Source organism: Aptenodytes forsteri, unplaced genomic scaffold (assembly GCF_000699145.1).
Source record: "Aptenodytes forsteri isolate BGI_AS27 unplaced genomic scaffold, ASM69914v1 Scaffold414, whole genome shotgun sequence".
Classification (NCBI taxonomy): Eukaryota; Metazoa; Chordata; class Aves; order Sphenisciformes; family Spheniscidae; genus Aptenodytes; species Aptenodytes forsteri.
Genome location: NW_008794579.1, coordinates 489,604 through 510,510, shown reverse-complemented (window position 1 = coordinate 510,510; position 20,907 = coordinate 489,604). Strand labels below are relative to the sequence as shown.

Genomic DNA, 20,907 nt, shown 5'->3' with positions numbered 1-20,907 from the left:
ATTTTCACACAGAAAAGCAAAAATTTCAAAGAAAACACTGTGTTTGTTTTAAAGGGGCCAAGTTTGCCTTCTGCGTGGCAAGCAATACCTGTGCCTTATAGAACAGAACTACTTAATTGATTCTCCATTGAATGACCTATTTATTATTTAAGAACAATTCCTTTTATCAAATTAGAACTATCAAGCTATATTTGAATGGTTTAATGCCCAAAATCGATATCAACAAACAAAAAAACAGGTAAGAGCTGGTATAGTTAATCTTTTGTATTGTCTGTTGTCCTGCAGAATAGTTGCAAATATATGTTGAATTTAATTCTATCTTCAGTGAAAGTAACAAAAATGTGTACCTTTTAAAGCACATAGAGCCTTCTTTTATTGCAACTAATGAGGAAATTCTCTCTGCAAATTTTGAAATCATTAGCAAATTGTTATATTTGAATTTTTAGAACCTTATCATCATATTCATGTTGTAAATAAAAACAGATACTTACCTAATTCATGAAGATAGATTCTTTACAATCAGATGTAATGTAGATTTTGGTCCAGGTTTTCTCTTCTGTGTTGTCAATAACAGGTCTTCTCAGGAGCATAGAAGAAAGAGAACGTCATGAAAAGAGGATTCTTCTATCATTTATTGTGCCTTTGACCTCCTACCTTCTTTCTTAAAAGTGTACTGAATGCTACCTGGTGCATTTCATCCCAAACACTAAAGTACCTACTTAGTAGTTTCACACATATGCAAAGATGTCTTTCCAATCCTAAAGCTTAAAGAAACTTACATTCCCCATTTGATTATTTGTGGTGGTGTTTCAGCTTAAAGAAGATCCGCAGATGATTCTGTTAACTTTAACTCAACCAGATGGTTCTCCAAGTTGATAAATCCTGTGACTTGGAATAAGTCATTTTGCTTTTGCTCAAATAAATTGTGGGAAAAGAACCTGAATATAAGTTTTATTCATAGTGCAGTCTGATACAATTGGCAGAAAAAAACTATGCGCAGAAAAAAACTATGCACATAAAAAGTCTTTATTTTTTTTAAATAGTTGGAACTGATTGGGCTAAGTTGTTGATCTTCATTCTTCCACCATGTTGACTCTTTTTTTTTTTCTTCCCTCCCCCCCAGATGCACGTGTGCAGCAGGATGGACAGGGGCAGACTGCAGTGAAGATATAAATGAATGTGATTCTGAACCATGCTTGAATGGAGCCACCTGTTACGAATCTGTTAAGCAGGGACAGTTTGTATGCATTTGTCCTCCATTTTATACTGGTGACTTCTGCCATCAGCGCTTCAGTCCCTGTGAGCTGCCTTACAATCCATGCATAAACAATTCGACCTGCTTGGCACAAGTCGATGGAAATCCAATGTGTGTTTGCAAAACAGGTAAGAACTGGTATAGTTAATCTTTTCTGTTGTCTGTTGTGCTGCAGAAGAGTTGCAAATACGTGTTGAATTTAATGCTATCTTCAGTGAAAGTAACAATGAATACCTTTCAAAGCACATAAAACATTCATGAATTACAGCAAGTCTATCAGTTATATTAAAAGACTGCTAAAATAGCTGTCAGTTTGCCTACTATTAATTTCTTATATTATAGTACTTATTAAATCTATAGCTGTTTAGATTCCAGCACCCAGAATTACTATTTCTGAGTCAATTGGTACAACAACGTAGAGATAGACATGCACCTGGCCAGCAGAGCTGACAGACTAAATTGACAAAACAGACAGGCAGGAATAGACAAAATATATGCAAATTGTTAAAAGTACAAAAATTGGAGCAAGTTAGAAACGGTTCCTCTTCCCGCTGAGCTGTCAGAAAGGCCTGGCACATCAGGGGAGTAATCTTCCCCTGCCTAACGGACAGAGCGGATTGCTCTCCATATGCACAACAAGCAAAATCACAACAGGTGCTGACAGCTTTCCTGGACCATGGCTTAAAAGACACAATCTCTCCCTCGATGTACAAGAACTGCTAAGATGGAACGGAGCAACATTTTAACTGTGCAGAACATCACTATGCAATTCTGCATAGGAATTGAAGAATACATTAACTAATTAAAACTGCACTGAAAATTTAAGTAGGGAGAGTACAATTACTGAATTTGGAGTTTAGGCAGGATTTTGAAGTCATCACTTTTATACCTATAAATGGTAGGGGTGTCTTAGGGACCAAGGATAGCAAATACATTAATTGCAGTGTTAACACCACTGTAGTATTACTCATTGTTTATTGAGCTGCAAAGATGTGGAGATAATACGTAGAAGTCAGCAGCATTTATAGCTTGGGGTTTTTTTACTATTAAGGTAAAGGTTACCACAAGTTGCTGAGTTAAAAAAAAGTCACTGGGAAGGTATGCCAGTTGCTTTTTAAAAACAGCTTTTAATACAACGTATTGATTTTGAAACCTTTTTCGGAAATGATCTGTAGAGAGACATGTAGTTCAAGCCTTAACATTCCTCAGAAAAGTCTTATTTTGTGCAGAATTTCTCCAGAATCCAAAAAACTTGCAGCCAAGGTTCTCAGGGAGCTTTGACGGAATCTTCAAGGATTCTTGAAGCTTGCAGCTGGGAATCTTCAGGGAACGAGCAGGGTAGTTACGTGAACCAGTAACATGCATTGCTAGCAAATCTTGGAAAGTGGAAAATATCTCAGTATTGAAAAGGGGTAAAAGGCATAATTAATGAAATGAGTTAATCATTCATGCTAGGAAAAATGCAAACATTTTATTCAGGACCCTCACCAAAAAAAGGAGGGACAGCAAAATATAGAAATTTAATTGAAAGCAGTTTATGGAAATCTATTTCCGCAGTTGTCTTCTTTTATTCTCCTATTTTTGTCTGCCACGTGCCTCCCTTTCTGTCCCAATAAACCTGTCACGATTACAGATCTGATCACAAAGGGCAGTCACACTGACATAGCTAGATTACTCCAAGATACCTGACTTGGTACCAGATTGCATGTTGATTAAACAACTTGCCGGTAGTTAACAGTCCAGTCATTAGAAGGTATGAATCTGGTTTAGCAAGAGTCACAAAATGTAGCTGTGCTTACCAAATTCTAAAGATTATCTTTAGAAAACCATATCTGAGGTGGGTACAGTAGGACCACAAATCATGCTATTGACTGTGGTACTCACTTAGAAGAAAAAGAGAATACGCACTGACTACAGGGAGCTGGGATTGGGATGCCATACTAGGGCAGAGAGGACAAAAGCTGATAGAGTGTAAATCGGGCACAATCAAACTTGATGTAAGATGTTAGCCTAGGACAGAATTTTTACAGTAAATTGGTAGGGAGATAATGAGGTCATGATCAGTAGTAGTATAAAGCAAAACTACACATCTTCTTGTATGTACGTTAGGGAGTTACAGTTGTCTGTTTTTGCTTTAAAGATTTTTAAAATTCTGTAAGTAGTATAAATGTAAAACTTCCTCTTGAGGTGTCTGCCCTAGCTGTAGAGGTTTGCTTCCTGCAAGGAGATGGATTATAACGTTCGTAATGCAAAACTGGGCTCTCATATTGTAGATCATGGAACAGTGTTAGACCATGAGTTTAAGTTAAGTTGTCCACACAAGCAGGTTAAACAGTTTAAAAAAATTGTGATCTCTACAATTGTATGCTGGTATATTCATAGTTGCAAGAATGTTGTAGGGTAGGCCATTATTGCAAAAGTTTAGGAATCACTGCAATAGAGCAAGTTTCCCAAGAAGTGTACAGAAAACACCTCTTGTTATGTACTTTGCCAGTAATTGATAAGCAAGGGTTTGATCAAGGCAATTGGGAGGACATGGCTTTTTGAGCTATTATGCATATACCCAGCATTGAATCCTGCCATTAGTTTCTCCTGAAACCCTACATACTAAATGCAAATGAAACAGGAGGAGAGGACAACTTGGGACAAATAGTAGAATGGTTTTTATTGCTTAATTTATCAACGTGTTTTTCTGTTCTTAAGGAATTCCATTCTTGGAATTAATAATAGAAATGTAAATTTAGTGTAACAGAAAAGAAAGGTGAGAAACATGAGTAAAGCTATAGACTATAAATAATGTTGACATATTTGTAGCTGAGCCTGGGCAACTATTCATAAATTCCCCAGAAGGTCTACGTGCAAAAGATCCAAAGAGCAATTCAACTGCATAGATAAGTGAACTAGAGGGTCAATAAAGTAGAGGATGAACATTAGACCATGCTGTTCTAGATAATGCCAAGCACAAAAGTGTTCATTTCATAAAGGCAACCGAAAGGGAAGACAGGACAGTTTGGTAAAAATAGTTCAGCTTTCTGAGAACAATTGTGTTCTAAGAAAGAACAATTTACTGAAAAAGATATATTCAAAATGAAGGAAAACTATGAGAGGGCATACAACTAGAGAGTACAAGATCAGCTCTCTGGCTTGGTCTGTTAAACAACAACAGGCCTACTTCATGATGAAATGGGAGACAAAAGGTAACAGTTATCACAGAGAAATGTGAAACCTGGAGAAGTGCAAGCACATAAATATTACAGAGAATTAACAAGCCAAAAAATAATGTGCCAACATAAACCATGGGCCAGAAAACATGCAGTGTTTTCTAATAAAAGACTTTTTTTAACCGATTTATTCTTCTGCAAGAATTATTAGTAGATATATCTAGGAGCTAAAGCAAGGTAAGGTTAGTAGGAACAGCAGATATAGTTGTTGCTGACGTAAAGACAGGATGGGAAGGACAAGGTTGTTGAATTCAGAGGATTTTTAGAATTCCTGCTTATTATAATAGAAGGTAGAAAATCATCTCTTTAAAATTAGATGTAGATCGTCCTTCATTAGTCCAAGTAATATCCTCAGTTCAGGATGGTTATGCAGTCTCCTTATTACAATAGAAGCAATATTCTGCTTAGCTTTAGTTTTGACAAAATGTAGCTGTGCTTACCAAATTCTAAAGATTATCTTTAGAAAACCATATCTGAGGTGGGTACAGTAGGACCACAAATCATGCTATTGACTGTGGTACTCACTTAGAAGAAAAAGAGAATACGCACTGACTACAGGGAGCTGGGATTGGGATGCCATACTAGGGCAGAGAGGACAAAAGCTGATAGAGTGTAAATCGGGCACAATCAAACTTGATGTAAGATGTTAGCCTAGGACAGAATTTTTACAGTAAATTGGTAGGGAGATAATGAGGTCATGATCAGTAGTAGTATAAAGCAAAACTACACATCTTCTTGTATGTACGTTAGGGAGTTACAGTTGTCTGTTTTTGCTTTAAAGATTTTTAAAATTCTGTAAGTAGTATAAATGTAAAACTTCCTCTTGAGGTGTCTGCCCTAGCTGTAGAGGTTTGCTTCCTGCAAGGAGATGGATTATAACGTTCGTAATGCAAAACTGGGCTCTCATATTGTAGATCATGGAACAGTGTTAGACCATGAGTTTAAGTTAAGTTGTCCACACAAGCAGGTTAAACAGTTTAAAAAAATTGTGATCTCTACAATTGTATGCTGGTATATTCATAGTTGCAAGAATGTTGTAGGGTAGGCCATTATTGCAAAAGTTTAGGAATCACTGCAATAGAGCAAGTTTCCCAAGAAGTGTACAGAAAACACCTCTTGTTATGTACTTTGCCAGTAATTGATAAGCAAGGGTTTGATCAAGGCAATTGGGAGGACATGGCTTTTTGAGCTATTATGCATATACCCAGCATTGAATCCTGCCATTAGTTTCTCCTGAAACCCTACATACTAAATGCAAATGAAACAGGAGGAGAGGACAACTTGAATGGTTTTTATTGCTTAATTTATCAACGTGTTTTTCTGTTCTTAAGGAATTCCATTCTTGGAATTAATAATAGAAATGTAAATTTAGTGTAACAGAAAAGAAAGGTGAGAAACATGAGTAAAGCTATAGACTATAAATAATGTTGACATATTTGTAGCTGAGCCTGGGCAACTATTCATAAATTCCCCAGAAGGTCTACGTGCAAAAGATCCAAAGAGCAATTCAACTGCATAGATAAGTGAACTAGAGGGTCAATAAAGTAGAGGATGAACATTAGACCATGCTGTTCTAGATAATGCCAAGCACAAAAGTGTTCATTTCATAAAGGCAACCGAAAGGGAAGACAGGACAGTTTGGTAAAAATAGTTCAGCTTTCTGAGAACAATTGTGTTCTAAGAAAGAACAATTTACTGAAAAAGATATATTCAAAATGAAGGAAAACTATGAGAGGGCATACAACTAGAGAGTACAAGATCAGCTCTCTGGCTTGGTCTGTTAAACAACAACAGGCCTACTTCATGATGAAATGGGAGACAAAAGGTAACAGTTATCACAGAGAAATGTGAAACCTGGAGAAGTGCAAGCACATAAATATTACAGAGAATTAACAAGCCAAAAAATAATGTGCCAACATAAACCATGGGCCAGAAAACATGCAGTGTTTTCTAATAAAAGACTTTTTTTAACCGATTTATTCTTCTGCAAGAATTATTAGTAGATATATCTAGGAGCTAAAGCAAGGTAAGGTTAGTAGGAACAGCAGATATAGTTGTTGCTGACGTAAAGACAGGATGGGAAGGACAAGGTTGTTGAATTCAGAGGATTTTTAGAATTCCTGCTTATTATAATAGAAGGTAGAAAATCATCTCTTTAAAATTAGATGTAGATCGTCCTTCATTAGTCCAAGTAATATCCTCAGCTCAGGATGGTTATGCAGTCTCCTTATTACAATAGAAGCAATATTCTGCTTAGCTTTAGTTTTGTGATGGGAAAATTCTCAGGAAACATATATGTAAATACTTTATATATTGCATATATAGAGAGAGAGTGAGTGTGTTCATACCAAAGCTTTACCTACCCCGTCCAAAAATATGGGTTATTTGGTCAGTGTTTGTGTTAGTTCAATAGCATTTTAATGAGTTAGGAAACTCCAAAGGGAATTTAAATCAATGAAATAACATATTTATTATTGAAACAAATACACCAGAAAGTTTGGATTAATTTGACCAGATGTAGATGTCCACAGTATTACACTGAGGAGGTATATGTACAGGTATACACAGTAGACATTGAGGAGGTCCCCCTGTACTCCATTTACAGTCAATGAAGAGAAAGAGGCAGTTTTCTGAGGTAGTTCATCTCACCCAAAAGCAAACATACAAAGTCAAATGGCTAATGCTATAGAAATATTTATGTCGCTCTGCTGACTATATAGGCAGCTTAGGACAATTTGTTCAGATGGTAGATGGGCTGAATTCCTTACCAGTTGCCTGGATTATTATTTCTGTAGAGATTTTTTTTAATCTGCATAGTTCTGGGAAGCGTGCAGTTTTAGAGAGGAGTAAAACAAAAGAATGGCGAGCAGTGATTTGTCATTATAGCACACAAGTACTCAAAAGCTTTGTCATCTTATTTGTGCTCATTGTATCTTTGAAGAGAAAAGCTAGAAGCTGAGAAGCTGAAAAACTGGTTTATGCAAGAGGAATTGCATGGGTCATAAGGTTACAACCAGCAGTTTTAGGGTGTAGGGAAATTACATGTCTTGTTCCAGGGAAAGGCATCAATGAGATCTAAGGAGAGTACTGTGTCATCTCTAAGGAGAAACAATAGCTACACTTTGTACTGGAATTAGCCATCCTATTTTTTCTTTATCCTCTAAGTACTCTTTCCAAAAGCAAGACTTTATGGTTCCTTTCTTGATACTTCAAGGCAAGTTCTGAAGTCCTTGTTTTAAACAGTTCTTTCCAGGACTTTCTCACCCCTTTTATCAGACTACTGTCAATAACTCTTTCCCGTGACACCTTCTTTTTTTAATACCCTTTGTCCTAGCATGCTAATGATTTATTTTTATTTGGTCTATAGCATCTTAACAGCTAGAAGTTTGAACTGAGACAAAATTTTTTTCAGCCCATGTCTCAAATAAGACTAAATGAAAATTATCATAATGCACAAGATTTATAATATCAAGCAGAACGTATAAGTAGATGCCAAAGAAGTTATATAAGTTGGAGATTGCCGTTGTCAGATTTCTGAGCCCTTCAGTGCCAGTTTCTTTTTCAGACACATGCGTACATAATTCACAAAGGGAAATAACCTTTTTACCAAGTCTAACATTTCACATACCTTTGATTTTGATACATGTACCTACCTATGTTGTACTGAATAACCTAAATACCGATACCAATGATTATGGGGCTATTGTGATATCTCTGCTGCTTGCAAACATTGGTTCATAAATGGTTCACAGTAAGGAGACAAACATAATCCATGATACTGTGCTGATGAGTAAAACAGTAGAGAGCTTATGGGGAAAGAATCCTGTTAGTCCTCTGTGTTACCTGCAGAGGTAAATTCTGTAATATTTCTCTGCAATGGAATAAGGAGATGAAAATGACCATAACTATAACAGCAGATGTGTAGCTTCTACACTCGGCATATTCCTGCACTTCGCAGCTCACAGAAGTCCCATAGACAGAGTTGAGACATGCAGTAGCTGTTTCCTGTATTTCAGAGAAACAGAAGGAGCGATAGAATCTGTCGTATCTTAACTAACAGCACTTAATGCTTCATCCATAGACAGCAAAAATACTACAGGATGTTGGAATTTCTGTAAGCTAAAATGGATATATCATTCTGCCTGCACATAAATTGCGAGCAAATTGGAACATACTGCCACATCTACTAGTGCTAATGTTGAGTATGGGAAAACTAGGGCTTGAGATTAGATGAGCTGCTTTTGTGACATTTTCCATAGAACACAGGTATTTTTAGACCTCATATTATTAAAGTCACTTTCATGCTACCTGAACTGTTAAAAATATACAGAAATAAAAGTAAATGTCTAACATAAGAATTGCAATGATTTTCAATTGTTTTTCATCTCCGTTAATTTCTGAAAGTCTTGAAATTGCTGTTACTATGAAAACTGTTAATGTTTCTGAGATATATTTCACTTCCTCAAAAAACCCTATACATTTTCCCTAAAATAACAAATAAATGTTTTAAATTAAGTACTGTCTCCCTATGATTTTTTTTTAAAAAAAAGTGGATAGGCGGTAATACCAATGAGATTCTGTTTGCATCTTCAGTTTCTCTAATGCGGCAAGAAAAATACTGTAAAGTATGTTTGCCAAATAAAACCAGTTTGTGTGTCAGACTTCACAATGACATTTGTCTAGCCTTTATATTGGCCACCTGGGGGAAAAAAAAAGCCACTTGTTTCTTGAATTCATTATAGGAAATTTTGAGCAGGTATCTAATGGAATTCTGCATTCACAAGTGACAATGTGTGCCATTTGCTCTTCCCCATTGATTGGATGCATCTTTTCATTTAGAAGTTCAGAATGGTTTGAACTGAGTTCAGGAAATTTTCAGTTTTTCCACATAAAAAGCAAAAAAACCCTTTTTTTTTCCCACAAAAAAGGTCAAAAGTTGCATTTTTAATGTGTCACTTGGGTTTGACATGTGGAAAAGCTACCTTGTAAAGTATATGGCTGGAGAGCTACATCAAATCATTTACATGTGCTATTGATTTACAGTTTGGATCTTAAGTTTGACTGATTGGCAGTAGCAAAGGCAGCAAGTAGTTGCATTTAAATGTGTGTATTACTTTCCTACACATAGTACTAAATTTTGCTACAGTAACAATACATTACAGCACCATGCATACTTTCAGGCTTTCCAGTAGTGTACCACTTTCCAAAATAGTTTGCTTAAAATAAAAATTATTGTGTTTTATAATTCAAGCAAATTAATTGTATTCACACTATAAACTACAAATTAAGCATTGAAGTTTTGGCTGTATTAAGTGAATGCATTTTTCATACTGCAAATTTCTTTGCAACTGAAAAATGTTTGTTTCAATAGTATATCTGACACGTTAAACATTTTAAGTCAGTTTCCCCCATTGTCTCTTTTCTTTCCTCTTGCAACACATGAACTAATTTGGAAACATGTCTTCATTACTGTAAAAATTGCATCCATACATTAATTTTAGTTTAAGTATCCCGGATCACAGCTCTGTGTGGCAGCAGTTGTAGCTTATACAAAATAACCTAATGTATTACATTACCCTTTAAATTGTGCTTGAGTATCATGTAAAATACAAGAACGACATGAGTCCATACATGTTAGACCCATGAGGTATCTCATAGCTTCAACAAGCACTATGTAAATAAGCTACCAAGGTAATTCTTTCCTTAAACCAGTTCCACTTAGGTATGAGCATTTTAAGTGTTCTTTTGGATCTGAAAGTAGTATGATTGGTGTCTGTCCAAGTATAGTCATAAAATAAACATTTTACAAATAATTTAATCCTAACATTGCAGTATACGTTTTGAGGTTTGACCTCTGCTGTTCGTACGAGTGATGTGCACAGTGTTAGACTTCTTTATTTTCGTAGTTTACTCTGAGAACATACATCAGGAGTGAATTAAAATTGCTTTGTTAGCATATGCTTTTATTGAAACATCCTTTCTACAAGCTTCATAAATTATAAATATACTTCAGCACAGACATGCAGAAATTATGAATGAAATAAAGTTAAATAACTGCTAATATTTTTCAGGTCCTTTTAAACAGATTTGAGTGTTTCTGATTAACCGTTTTAGTTGAAAGCAGACATTTTTGCTGAAATCTTCTGTAAAAATTGCTAGCAAGGTTAAAAATTCCTTAGAAAAAGCCTCTGCATGAGTTCAGAAGCTTTCATTGTGGATCAAAAAATGATCTGAATAGTTCTATGTAATTTTTAACAGTATATGTCATTAAGAAAAAATGATTGACTTTTTTTTATAAAAAAGGACAGAGCTAATTTATATCAGTTAAGACAATATTCAATAGTAAATTGAACACATAGATTGCTTATTTCATAATGTAGTAGATAGCCAGTAAAATCTTTTGAAGAAAATGCTATTTATTATTCCTACAAATGGAGAAAAAGTAGCATGCCTGCTGTATGTTTACTTATTTTATGTCTTTTCAAGGTAGCTACATTTTGCTATGGGCTGGAAAAATGTGTACTACTGCAATAAAAAATGTGTCTAAATGGTGCTTTATGTATTCACTTCAGTACTATTTACTTCAAAAAGACTATAAAACATCCATAACCAAGTGGGCACGACAGGCAGAAGCAGAATGATGAATGCCCTCCATTTTCCTTTTTATGTATTTTAATCTGACAGCTGTGGGGTTTGTTTGTTTGTTTCTAAAAATGCTTGGTCAGATGTTATATAGTATCACAAAAGAATAAGAAACCATTCCATATAAGGTCTGTTAGTATTTTTTTAAGTTTTACTTTGTTAGCTTCACACTCTTTTCTGAGTACCTTATAAAACCAAAAACTGTCTATAATCTTTTAGTTATTTATAATATGACAACAGGTTTGCTTTCAGTGTGCTACTTTTCAGGGAAGTCCCATTTCTCCTACCCATTGACATAGCCTTATACCCTGTACCAAAACTTAGTTTCAGAAATGTCAAACATTACAAATAAATGAGAAGTCAGATGAGGAAGTTGGCTACAAAAGGTCCTGTGGTCCTGGTCTCTCACATTTGCTATGCCCTCCAATTTCTTAATCAAACCAGAGTTAGAGAAACATGTTACAATTTTTTCTGCTCTTACTCAGTGGCACTGGGGTGGCATGTGTCAAAAGAACAACTCCTGATTATTTTGTGTGTGTGTGTCAGTGACTGCTGTCTTATTTGATCTAACCAGGTCTAGTACTGAACATTGAACTAGCATTGCTACAGCCCAAGTTGTAGTCCTTTTACCTTTCTTGTTTTCTTAATCAAACTTCAGGCAAATATAGATGAAGGCTCAAGTTGCAGTATTAAAATGCAGATTACACACGCTACAGATAAGAAAAGTATTTGGATCATTCACTCTGCTTCTGGCCCATTTGCAAATAATAAACTAAACCATTCAGAATATAACAAGGTTGCCTGTGCTGAGGGAACTGCTTCAAAGCAGTACACCGGGACAGAGAATTTTTGTCCCCTATAATGGCAATTTCTTTTACAAAGTTTTTGTGAAACGTCATACAAATAGGAAATAAATGAGGGTATCACTTCACACTCAAGGTATTTCTAAAAAAAAAACCCAACAAACAACAAAAAACATCATAAGAGTATAAGTGACTATAACTGAAGGATTAGTTTGAGATACATTCCAGGCTTTATTTTCTAGCTTTGTAGCAGACACTGCTGTGAAACTTTCAGCAAATATTCAGGACTCATTTCAGTCAGGTCTAGCCAGGAAAGCTTTTGAACAGAAAAAATCCTGGTTAGAAGAAAATACCAACTGCTTTGCTGGGGGCTAGATATTTAGATCATACATTGGATTGCCAGCAGAGGTTTCTCTCTCCAGCTTTCCCTACAACTCTGACCAAGCCACTTAATTTTTCCAGTAATGATTTTCTCTAGATAAAAATAAGCCATACTATTCTAACTGGGATCTTTCATCATTTCCCCACTTTCATGAAGTACTTTGAAAACCACAAATACATAATATAACAATAAAAGTCATTACTATCCTTATTTCAGTATCTAAAAAAGTACTGATAAAATTTTTTACTTATTGTTTTAATAGAGAATCCAGTAAAGCCTATCATATTTATAATAATATACACTGAATATATGTGTGGTTGTTTTTATAGTAGTTTTAATTTAATGTTGATATCTAAACGGTGTTCAAAAGCCCTTTGGTGAACACCATAAAGCTCTTTAGTCAGTCTGCTATCAGGGGTCATGTGTATTATAGTCACAACAGTGCAAATACTTTGTTCATTGTAATGGTTTCATTACTACATCAGTTGAAACATATATATTCAATTTGTGCAAAATTCAACTAAGTAGCTATAATTTACCCACTGTATATAGTTTTAAACACAACTGTGTATTTATTAAAACATTTATTTATGTGAACGTTGTAAGACATAATATGCTGTCTAAAAGCAAAAGTAGTATTCTATCACTGAAAAATCTCTTTAGCACATATTCTGGGACATTTACACAGGTAAATGTAATGTATTATGCAAATAATGTACTGTGCAGATAAGATCTTGATCACGTTTTTTTCTTCATTTAAATATTAAAACCAGTTAAATGTTTTTTCTCATCTTCTGACTGCTTTGAATAAATGTGGTCTCTCTAACTTCCATTTTGCTCTGTAATGTATTAATTATTGAATTAGCTTATAGTTTCTGATACTGTTCCACGCTCCCCAAGAAAGTCCTTTAAAATGGGTTACATTTCCCCAGCATATTTAGCCAGGTGCTCCATACAAATCTGTTCTCTCTGGTTTATTAAAGTATGTTAAGACTTCTTACATTCTCTGGAAATGAACTCATTGAAGCTAAGGAACAAAAATAATTGGAGAAAGTTCTTTTAGGATTGCATCTACTTGCTGCCCCAATCTTAGAGTCAGAGAGCAGTGAGGGCCGGCTGCTCCAGAAGCAAAGGTAAGCCAGGAGTCTTGTCAAGGCTAGCAGGGCAGGGACCTCACTGTCAAGGGTCCTGTCTGTCAGTATCTGAATGAGGCGAGCAGGGCAGGGCCAACGACAGTGTCCAGGATCAGCATAGTATGCTAGGTTGCCAGTCAAGTATACAGGGAATGGGGCAGGTCCAGGGTCGAGCCAGGGAGCTAGTCTGAAGGCCAAAGTCAGCATCTAGATAAAGAGGTACATGGCTAAGTATGTGCATGGCTACAACACAGGTCAGTCAGGTGCCAAGGGCAAAGAGCCTCAGCTTAGATGCTCCTAAGAGAAGGGGTAGTCACCACTGATGGTTCTCTTGGCTCTTTCCTGAACAGCTTCAAGGGCAGCTGAGGTTTCTCAGGCCTGCCACTTGCATTGTCTAAGTTGGTCCTGAGCTCAGACGGCCAAACTTCCAAGAGGATCTGTGACCCTTATATTCACATTATGTAGTAGAATTCACTCATTCACAGTTAATATAATCTGTGTTTCAGGATTTGAAGGTACTTACTGTGAAGTTAACAGTGATGAGTGCATCTCCCATCCATGCCAGAATGAAGGTCTCTGTGTGGACGGGGTTAACCATTACAGGTGAGGAAAATTATTTGAATGACAGATATTCAGTATGATACTTGGATGTTTATCATCTAATTGTTCTTTTGGTACTTTGCCTGTATTGTGTTTGCTGTCCTTCAGTGATGTAATACGTCTTTTTTTGTGATGCGTTTGACACGTTATACTCAAAATCTTCTTGTGGGCAAAAAGACATAGATGTACACCATACATGTGGACCCAAGAATCTATTGTAAGGCTAATTAAAATCTTAATAATCTGATCAAAATATAACAAACAGTTGTTATTAGTGCAGTTACAATAATACTAATAGTGTATGTTGAAATTAACAGAAAACAGCTTCATGAACAATGTAGTTGTAATTATTATATAAGAAATCTTGCAATTATCTAGCTCTTGTCTCTGTTGTTACGATTACCCTCGCAATGTCTGTCTGGGTCCTGTGATCAGTGATTTCAGTCTTCCTCAAGAAGAACTGGCAGTGTTACTGCAAGTCACTAGTGTCTGGAAGTCTTTGCCAGGAGAAGTGTGATGTTTACAGTGGGGGTTTTCTCATCTTCAGTCTCAGGCCTGTTTGGAGCTATTTTTGTATGTTTCCTTATCATGATTTACTTCCTTTGCACTGTTTACCAGCTTCCTCAGCCCACATGGACACAAAAGGCTATTGTTTGTAACACTGTGATTATCCCACTGTGGCATCCCCACCCTAGGTGCTATTCCCAGAGCTGAAGCTAAAGCATGAGAGGCAGCAGTCAGTTGGCTCCAGGGCAGGTGTCAAAACAAGTGAAAACCAGCTCAGGCCAAGGCAAGTTCTAAGCCCTTGCACAGTGGGGTCAGCACAAAGCCTGTGGCCTTCAACTAATAATGGTAAAAATCTTATTTCCTGGGCTGCAGTCACTGTATTTATGAACCTTGTTAAAGTCAGCACTTTGTAATGATCAGAAAAAAACAAATATAATTTTGGAACCACCTAATTCGTACCTCTCGATCTACCACATTTTTCCAGAATCTTTTTATATTACACTAAAAAGTAATATAGTGACATCCTTTTTGCTAGGTGCTCCTGCCAGCACGGCTTTACTGGGACACTATGTGAAGTGGAGATTAATGAATGCTTATCAAGACCCTGCAAAAACAATGGAACTTGCCTGGATCTCGTAAACAGGTTAGTTACTACTAAATGAAAAGCAATTCCCTGATTTCCTTATGTATAAAGTCTGCTTGCTGCTTTGAGGTTTGGATGGGACCTTCAGCATGTGACAAGGATTTTGTATTAAAATGAGGTACGCAAGTGCTACTGACTTAGCTATTTGGTTCTTACATGACCTCAGAGGAAAATAGAAAGGAAATTGTCTTCAGCACAACTTGCTCTTTTCCTCCTTACCTTTTTTTTTTCTTTTTTTAATTTGGAATAAGAGTGAAATAGAGGAAAATTGATCTTCAGTTAGATTGCTACGTGTCTTTTTTCAACTTCCAGCAATGACCTTTTCTAATGTAAATGTTTACTAAAAGTTTAGTGTAAACAAGAGAAAAATTTGTATCTTGTGTTTGTTCCACAACACTCTACAGTTATTCAGAGACTTGCGTCAAAAGAACATTAGCCCTTAAGTCATTCCTTATACCTTCAGCTAAAATTATTGTGCGCAGTTTTTCTACTAATTTAAAAAAAAGAGTAAATCACTCTGCTTGCTTCCGAAACATGGAAATGAGAAAAGTCTGTTAATTGTTTTAATATGGATCATGATTAGGGACACCAGCTTGACATCAGGACATACGTATAGCTTCAGAATATTGGAATAGATCATGTTGTTTACTTCTGACTTACCTGATTTTCCCTTTTCTGAAGATTCATCTGTAGTTGTGAACCTGGATACTACGGGTCTCTGTGTGAGATGGATGTAAATGAGTGCGAAACTTTGCCTTGCTTGCATGGAGGAAGTTGCATCAACAGGCTTGGAGGCTATCAGTGTTTCTGTCCCCCTGGATTCACAGGTATGGTCTGCTCTCTACCACAGTGGAGAAGGCTATTTCACAGGTTCTGCATGTTTTTAATTTTATAGCAATGGCCTCAACTAAATCAAGGAAGAGTACACAGGATCATCTGCTTATTGGAGGATAAATCAATATTAATTCAAATAGAACTTTGATCCAATTCTTGCTAAATAGCTCAAGATGTTACTTACATTAAGGCTTGATTTATGATTTCTTTAGTCACCCATACATTCAGCTGAAACACGTTAAAAGAGAGATTGTATAGTGCAAAGAAAATCAATGTTTTCTGAATTCAGCCAAGAAAAAAGTATTACCATGGATACAGAGTAAATTTTACAAACATAATAAAATGCTACCTTGTCATTTGAGTTTGTGCAAAACCATAGTAACACTGACTTTGTTGACCTGTTGGACTGACACTGTTGCCTTTAGTGTTAGTCTTTACATTTTTACAGAACTAATGACAAGATTTTTAATGGGTAGAGATGTAGTAAAATTTCTCTAAAATGATGTTGACGTTTATTTAAATGCTCTGCATGCTGCAGAACAAGTAGCTCATATTTAATGTTTTGATACATCTAGCTTAAGCAACCTGAAAACACATGGGGTCATATGACTCTGCAGAAATGTTTATAGTTGTCTGCCTCAAGTTGTATCATTTCTGCATTCTTTCTGCATAAAATGTTTTTTCCTACCCTTTCCAGCTTGTAATGAATACCACATAATTCATAAGATTAGAAAGGACGCAATTCGCATCCACTGAACTGAGAGGAATGTAGTTTCTCCACAGAACAAAGAACAAGTACAGTTTTGGGAATATCTGTATAGCTGTATATCCTTCTTCCATTCACCACAAACTTGAGTCCACATACCGCTTGTGCGGTGTTCTTCAAAATTATCCTTTACATTTCAGCAAAAATTGGAAAAATCTATATAATTCTCTTGCCTAAAAGCTTCCCCCCCCTGTTTTTTTCAGAAGGGCTATGTTCTGAATAGTACTTCTTGGGTATCACAGAAACTGGTTCATTAGGCAGTGGTGCTGCAGGTTTATAATTTTAACTAATAGATGTTAAAACATCTGTCTTCACCTTTATGTACATGTTTCTGTAAGAATTCCCAGTTATATTCAAAAAAGACAAGACACCTGTACCTGAAGGGCTTATGAGACTCTAATTTGAAAAGGAACAAGCAGTCTGCAGGTGTGCTTTCCTTTTATGATTCTTCATTATTGACTAAGCAGTTTGACCTGAGTTCTTTTCCCTAACACATTTAACCAACAAGGACAGGATGTTGGGTTTTGTTGGGTTTTTTTTGTGAGGTTTTTTTTAATCAGCTATAGTAGTTTTTTTGCTATTACAAGTAGTTATTTACTGGTAAAAATTCTTTAAGTATATTTACTTATATATACTTAAAGTATATTTACAAGAACAGTTGTTTACTATTTAGTTTTAATTCTTTAATAACAAGGGTAGTGTGATATCCAGGTGTCTATCAAACAATGAAACGTTACTCAAAAATTAGTGATAAATTGCCTATCATTTAATTATAACCAGTGATTTTTTTCCTTAAACTGACACTGTTTGGACATCCACTATGCAATGTACCAGTTAGATTAAGTCTGAAGGAATAATTCATCCAATACAAAGTGTTGGTATAGCAGTTGAACTAAGGCTTTAAAACAAAGTTGCAGTGTTAGCAGGCCCAGAAGTGAGTAAAGTAATTTGATTTCAAAGCAAGGTCTTTTCAGAGCAAGACATTGCTTTTCTGGATTATGAAGCAAAAAGAGGATGTGTCAAGCGTATGTGTCCCTGACAAACATACAGAAGTTTGAGGTTCTGAAGACTTCTTCTAGCAATTACAATTCAAATAACTAATAGCTGATTTTTCGTATTTAATTTAAGAAATTTTTTTTTTGTTTTATGTTACCTACACTACAGAAAAGGTAATTATACTGTTTGAGAGTACCAAGCTTTGGAATAATAAACAGTGAAAGAAAATACTTTAAAACTACAAAATATTAGTATTTAAGGTACTGAATTTATAACAGTATAACAAAAGTAATTTATTTAACTCTTTGAAAGAAAGATAGGTGTATTTCCACTTTCCTCTTCAGTAATTTCATAAATTTAGGAACAGCCTTTTTTTTTGTCATGGACAAGGTGCCTTTAAAGATAAATAACAGTGTGTATTGATATCAATGATCATTTGAACTTCAAAAATGTTTTAATGTACTTGTACAGGGAAAACTTCAATCATTGACTATAATTATTAAAATAGTACAGATTTATAAATTTGAATGGGAACTTATTATTTAATTGAATAATTAAATGGGTTAGGCCAAATTGTGTTACTATATTTCCTTTTATTTATAAAAACTTATTTTAAAAGTATTAACTTTCATCAGACATTTTGAATGTTTTTTCTGGTCATCATGTAATTTAATATCTTAGAGAAGGCAGTCTTTAGATGCTGATATCTGTTCTGTAAGCTCCAAAATTTTAGCAGCTAATGTATCTCTTACAATTGTAAGTTTTCCGTAAATGTATCTTATTTTGGATTTATTTTACATTGTTCATAATTTTATTTCATTTTAAATAGCTGTTTAACAAAAATACATTAAAAATAATTTATTAACTATTAAAATATAACTTCTCAACACTGCTGAGATAAAATCTGCTGTTTTGCAGCTTAGGTAGACTCTTAAAAAAAGCGATCACAGTTCAGATGACAAATGCACAGATGTATCCTTTCTGTCAAGATGTAACTGGCAGCAGCAATGGTCTTCTTAAACCCTAGATATCACTAATAAACCCTAGTTAAAGTCCTCACCCCAGATACTTAGGAAAATAAAACTAAGTGATCTGGGCATTCAAGAAACTTGGTTTTTTTCCCTGCCCAAAATGAGAAGTAAAGGGACTTAATAAAGCAGTGCTATATTAGAAAGAGGAGAAAAGTAACACAAGGATAATACCAAATAATCAACTAATCCTTTTAAAAAATACACAGTTCCTTTCCCTGGGTGGTTTTTTTGGTTGGTTTTTTTTGGCAAAATGCCTGCTAGACATCACTGCATTCCCTCTTCTGCAGTAGCCTTCTGCGTATGTTTAGTTGTCCTCAATCACACTGGCTAGCAAGGCCATATCAAAGGTGCAGATGACCCAGTGACATGAACTTTCCACCCCCAGCTTAGCCCTTCTTATTTTTTTAATTGCTATGGTTGGCCAGTGTTGCTCCATGAACCAATACTGCTCAGTTCCACTAGTTACTCTTGATAACACAAGATCTAATTATTCCAGCTCTATCAGCTGCTGCTGTTCTTTTACTTGTATTTGCTCTTTAGCAACTGCGTATATATAGTATACATCATCCCTGTTGCCCAAAAAGATTTTCGTAAACAGACCTATGTTGTTCCTTCAGATCTATGACTTCAGCATACTAAAGCTACAAACTGTCTCCTTACGTTAGTTTGACCACTCACTTCCAAGCACACAGAAGCATCATTAATTTTTCCTAGTTTTACACTCCATTGCAAAAAATACTGATTTATTTGAAACAGCATTAAACTTTCATGTTGAAAGACACAGGCCTAGAAAACTGGTTTAGGTGTTTGATGCTTAGGCACCACAAAGAAACTTAACAGTAGCATACCATAAAGTCTCTAGGTAACCAGTTAACTACAAAATTCTGTGAACTCTTTAATTCCCCAGTCCGATCATTCTTGTTCCATACCTCCTGTCTTTACACGAGGAAAGTCTGGCCTGGTTTATAGAACTAACCATGGAAAAAATCAGTGGCTGAAAGTCCTAAGTAGAATAGCTCTTTACTCAAGATCATAGTTATTACTGTTTATTGTTTGTATGTCGGTGGTACCTGAGTGTTAGATACAACGACATAAAACTGAAAGATACCTCCTGAGTCACTGAATCTAAAACCTGTTTTGTCTAAACGGTCAGCCATTCGTTGGCTGGAGTGATGAATGTTAATTGTTGTAACATGAACTGTTGAATTTGTACGGCAAATGTTGTAAAGAAACAAGTAACTCAAGTAACATTATGCTTTGTAATGTACCAAATATGAGACTTAATGTACACAGAGGATAGATCTTTTGAGTAAGAAAACGCCATGCTTACATAGTCATCTTTTAGCACTAAGATTCCCTGAGTAAGACATATTTAAAAGGGTTTGTTTTTCCTCTATGATTCCAGAATCCTTTGATTTCATAAATGTTGCTATAAATACAGGAAATTTGCTCATAATCTAAGGAAATCGAAGGAGAATCAAAGGCTATGTCAGATTTAATTTTGGCTTGGTAGGTTACTAAACCTTTGTTAGAGAATCTGAAGATACAGCGCAAAAAAGTGGAACTCATGACTGTTTGTGGAATTATAAGTTAAATGGAACATAATCAACAATTTAAAATTAAAAGCAAAATAAGGAAATATAATCAATGAGTATAGATATATCTTCATTATCACAAATCAATATGATGTTGCATTCTGAGTGAGGACTGGTACACAATTATGTAAAGAATAAAACAAGAAAAAATACATACATGTATATTCCACTGAGTTTGATATTAAAAAACTGTTAATTAACACACTAATATTACTTTCTCTTCAGCTGCGCAATATAACATCTTAAAAGGAATAAGTAATTAAACATAATGTATTATGATTATTATGTATTAGTTTTGTGGTCTTGTTTGTTCAATATCTTTATCGATGATCTGGATGAGGGGATGGAGTGCACCCTCAGTAAGTTTGCAGACGACACCAAGTTGGGCGGGAGTGTTGATCTGCTCGAGGGTAGGAAGGCTCTGCAGAGGGACCTGGACAGGCTGGATCGATGGGCCCAGGCCAACTGTATGAGGTTCAACAAGGCCAAGTGCCGTGTC

At 35.5% G+C, this 20,907-nt stretch overlaps 1 protein-coding gene across 1 annotated transcript in view; it reads left to right on the top strand.

Moving 5' to 3' along the window:
• Positions 1–20,907, top strand: part of LOC103893362 (protein eyes shut homolog) — a 949,231-nt gene that overhangs the window by 466,613 nt on the left and 461,711 nt on the right. Inside the window, 4 exon segments of the mRNA XM_019470252.1 lie at positions 1,124–1,383; positions 13,943–14,039; positions 15,079–15,186; positions 15,868–16,013. Coding sequence (XP_019325797.1) covers positions 1,124–1,383; positions 13,943–14,039; positions 15,079–15,186; positions 15,868–16,013 — 611 coding nt within the window.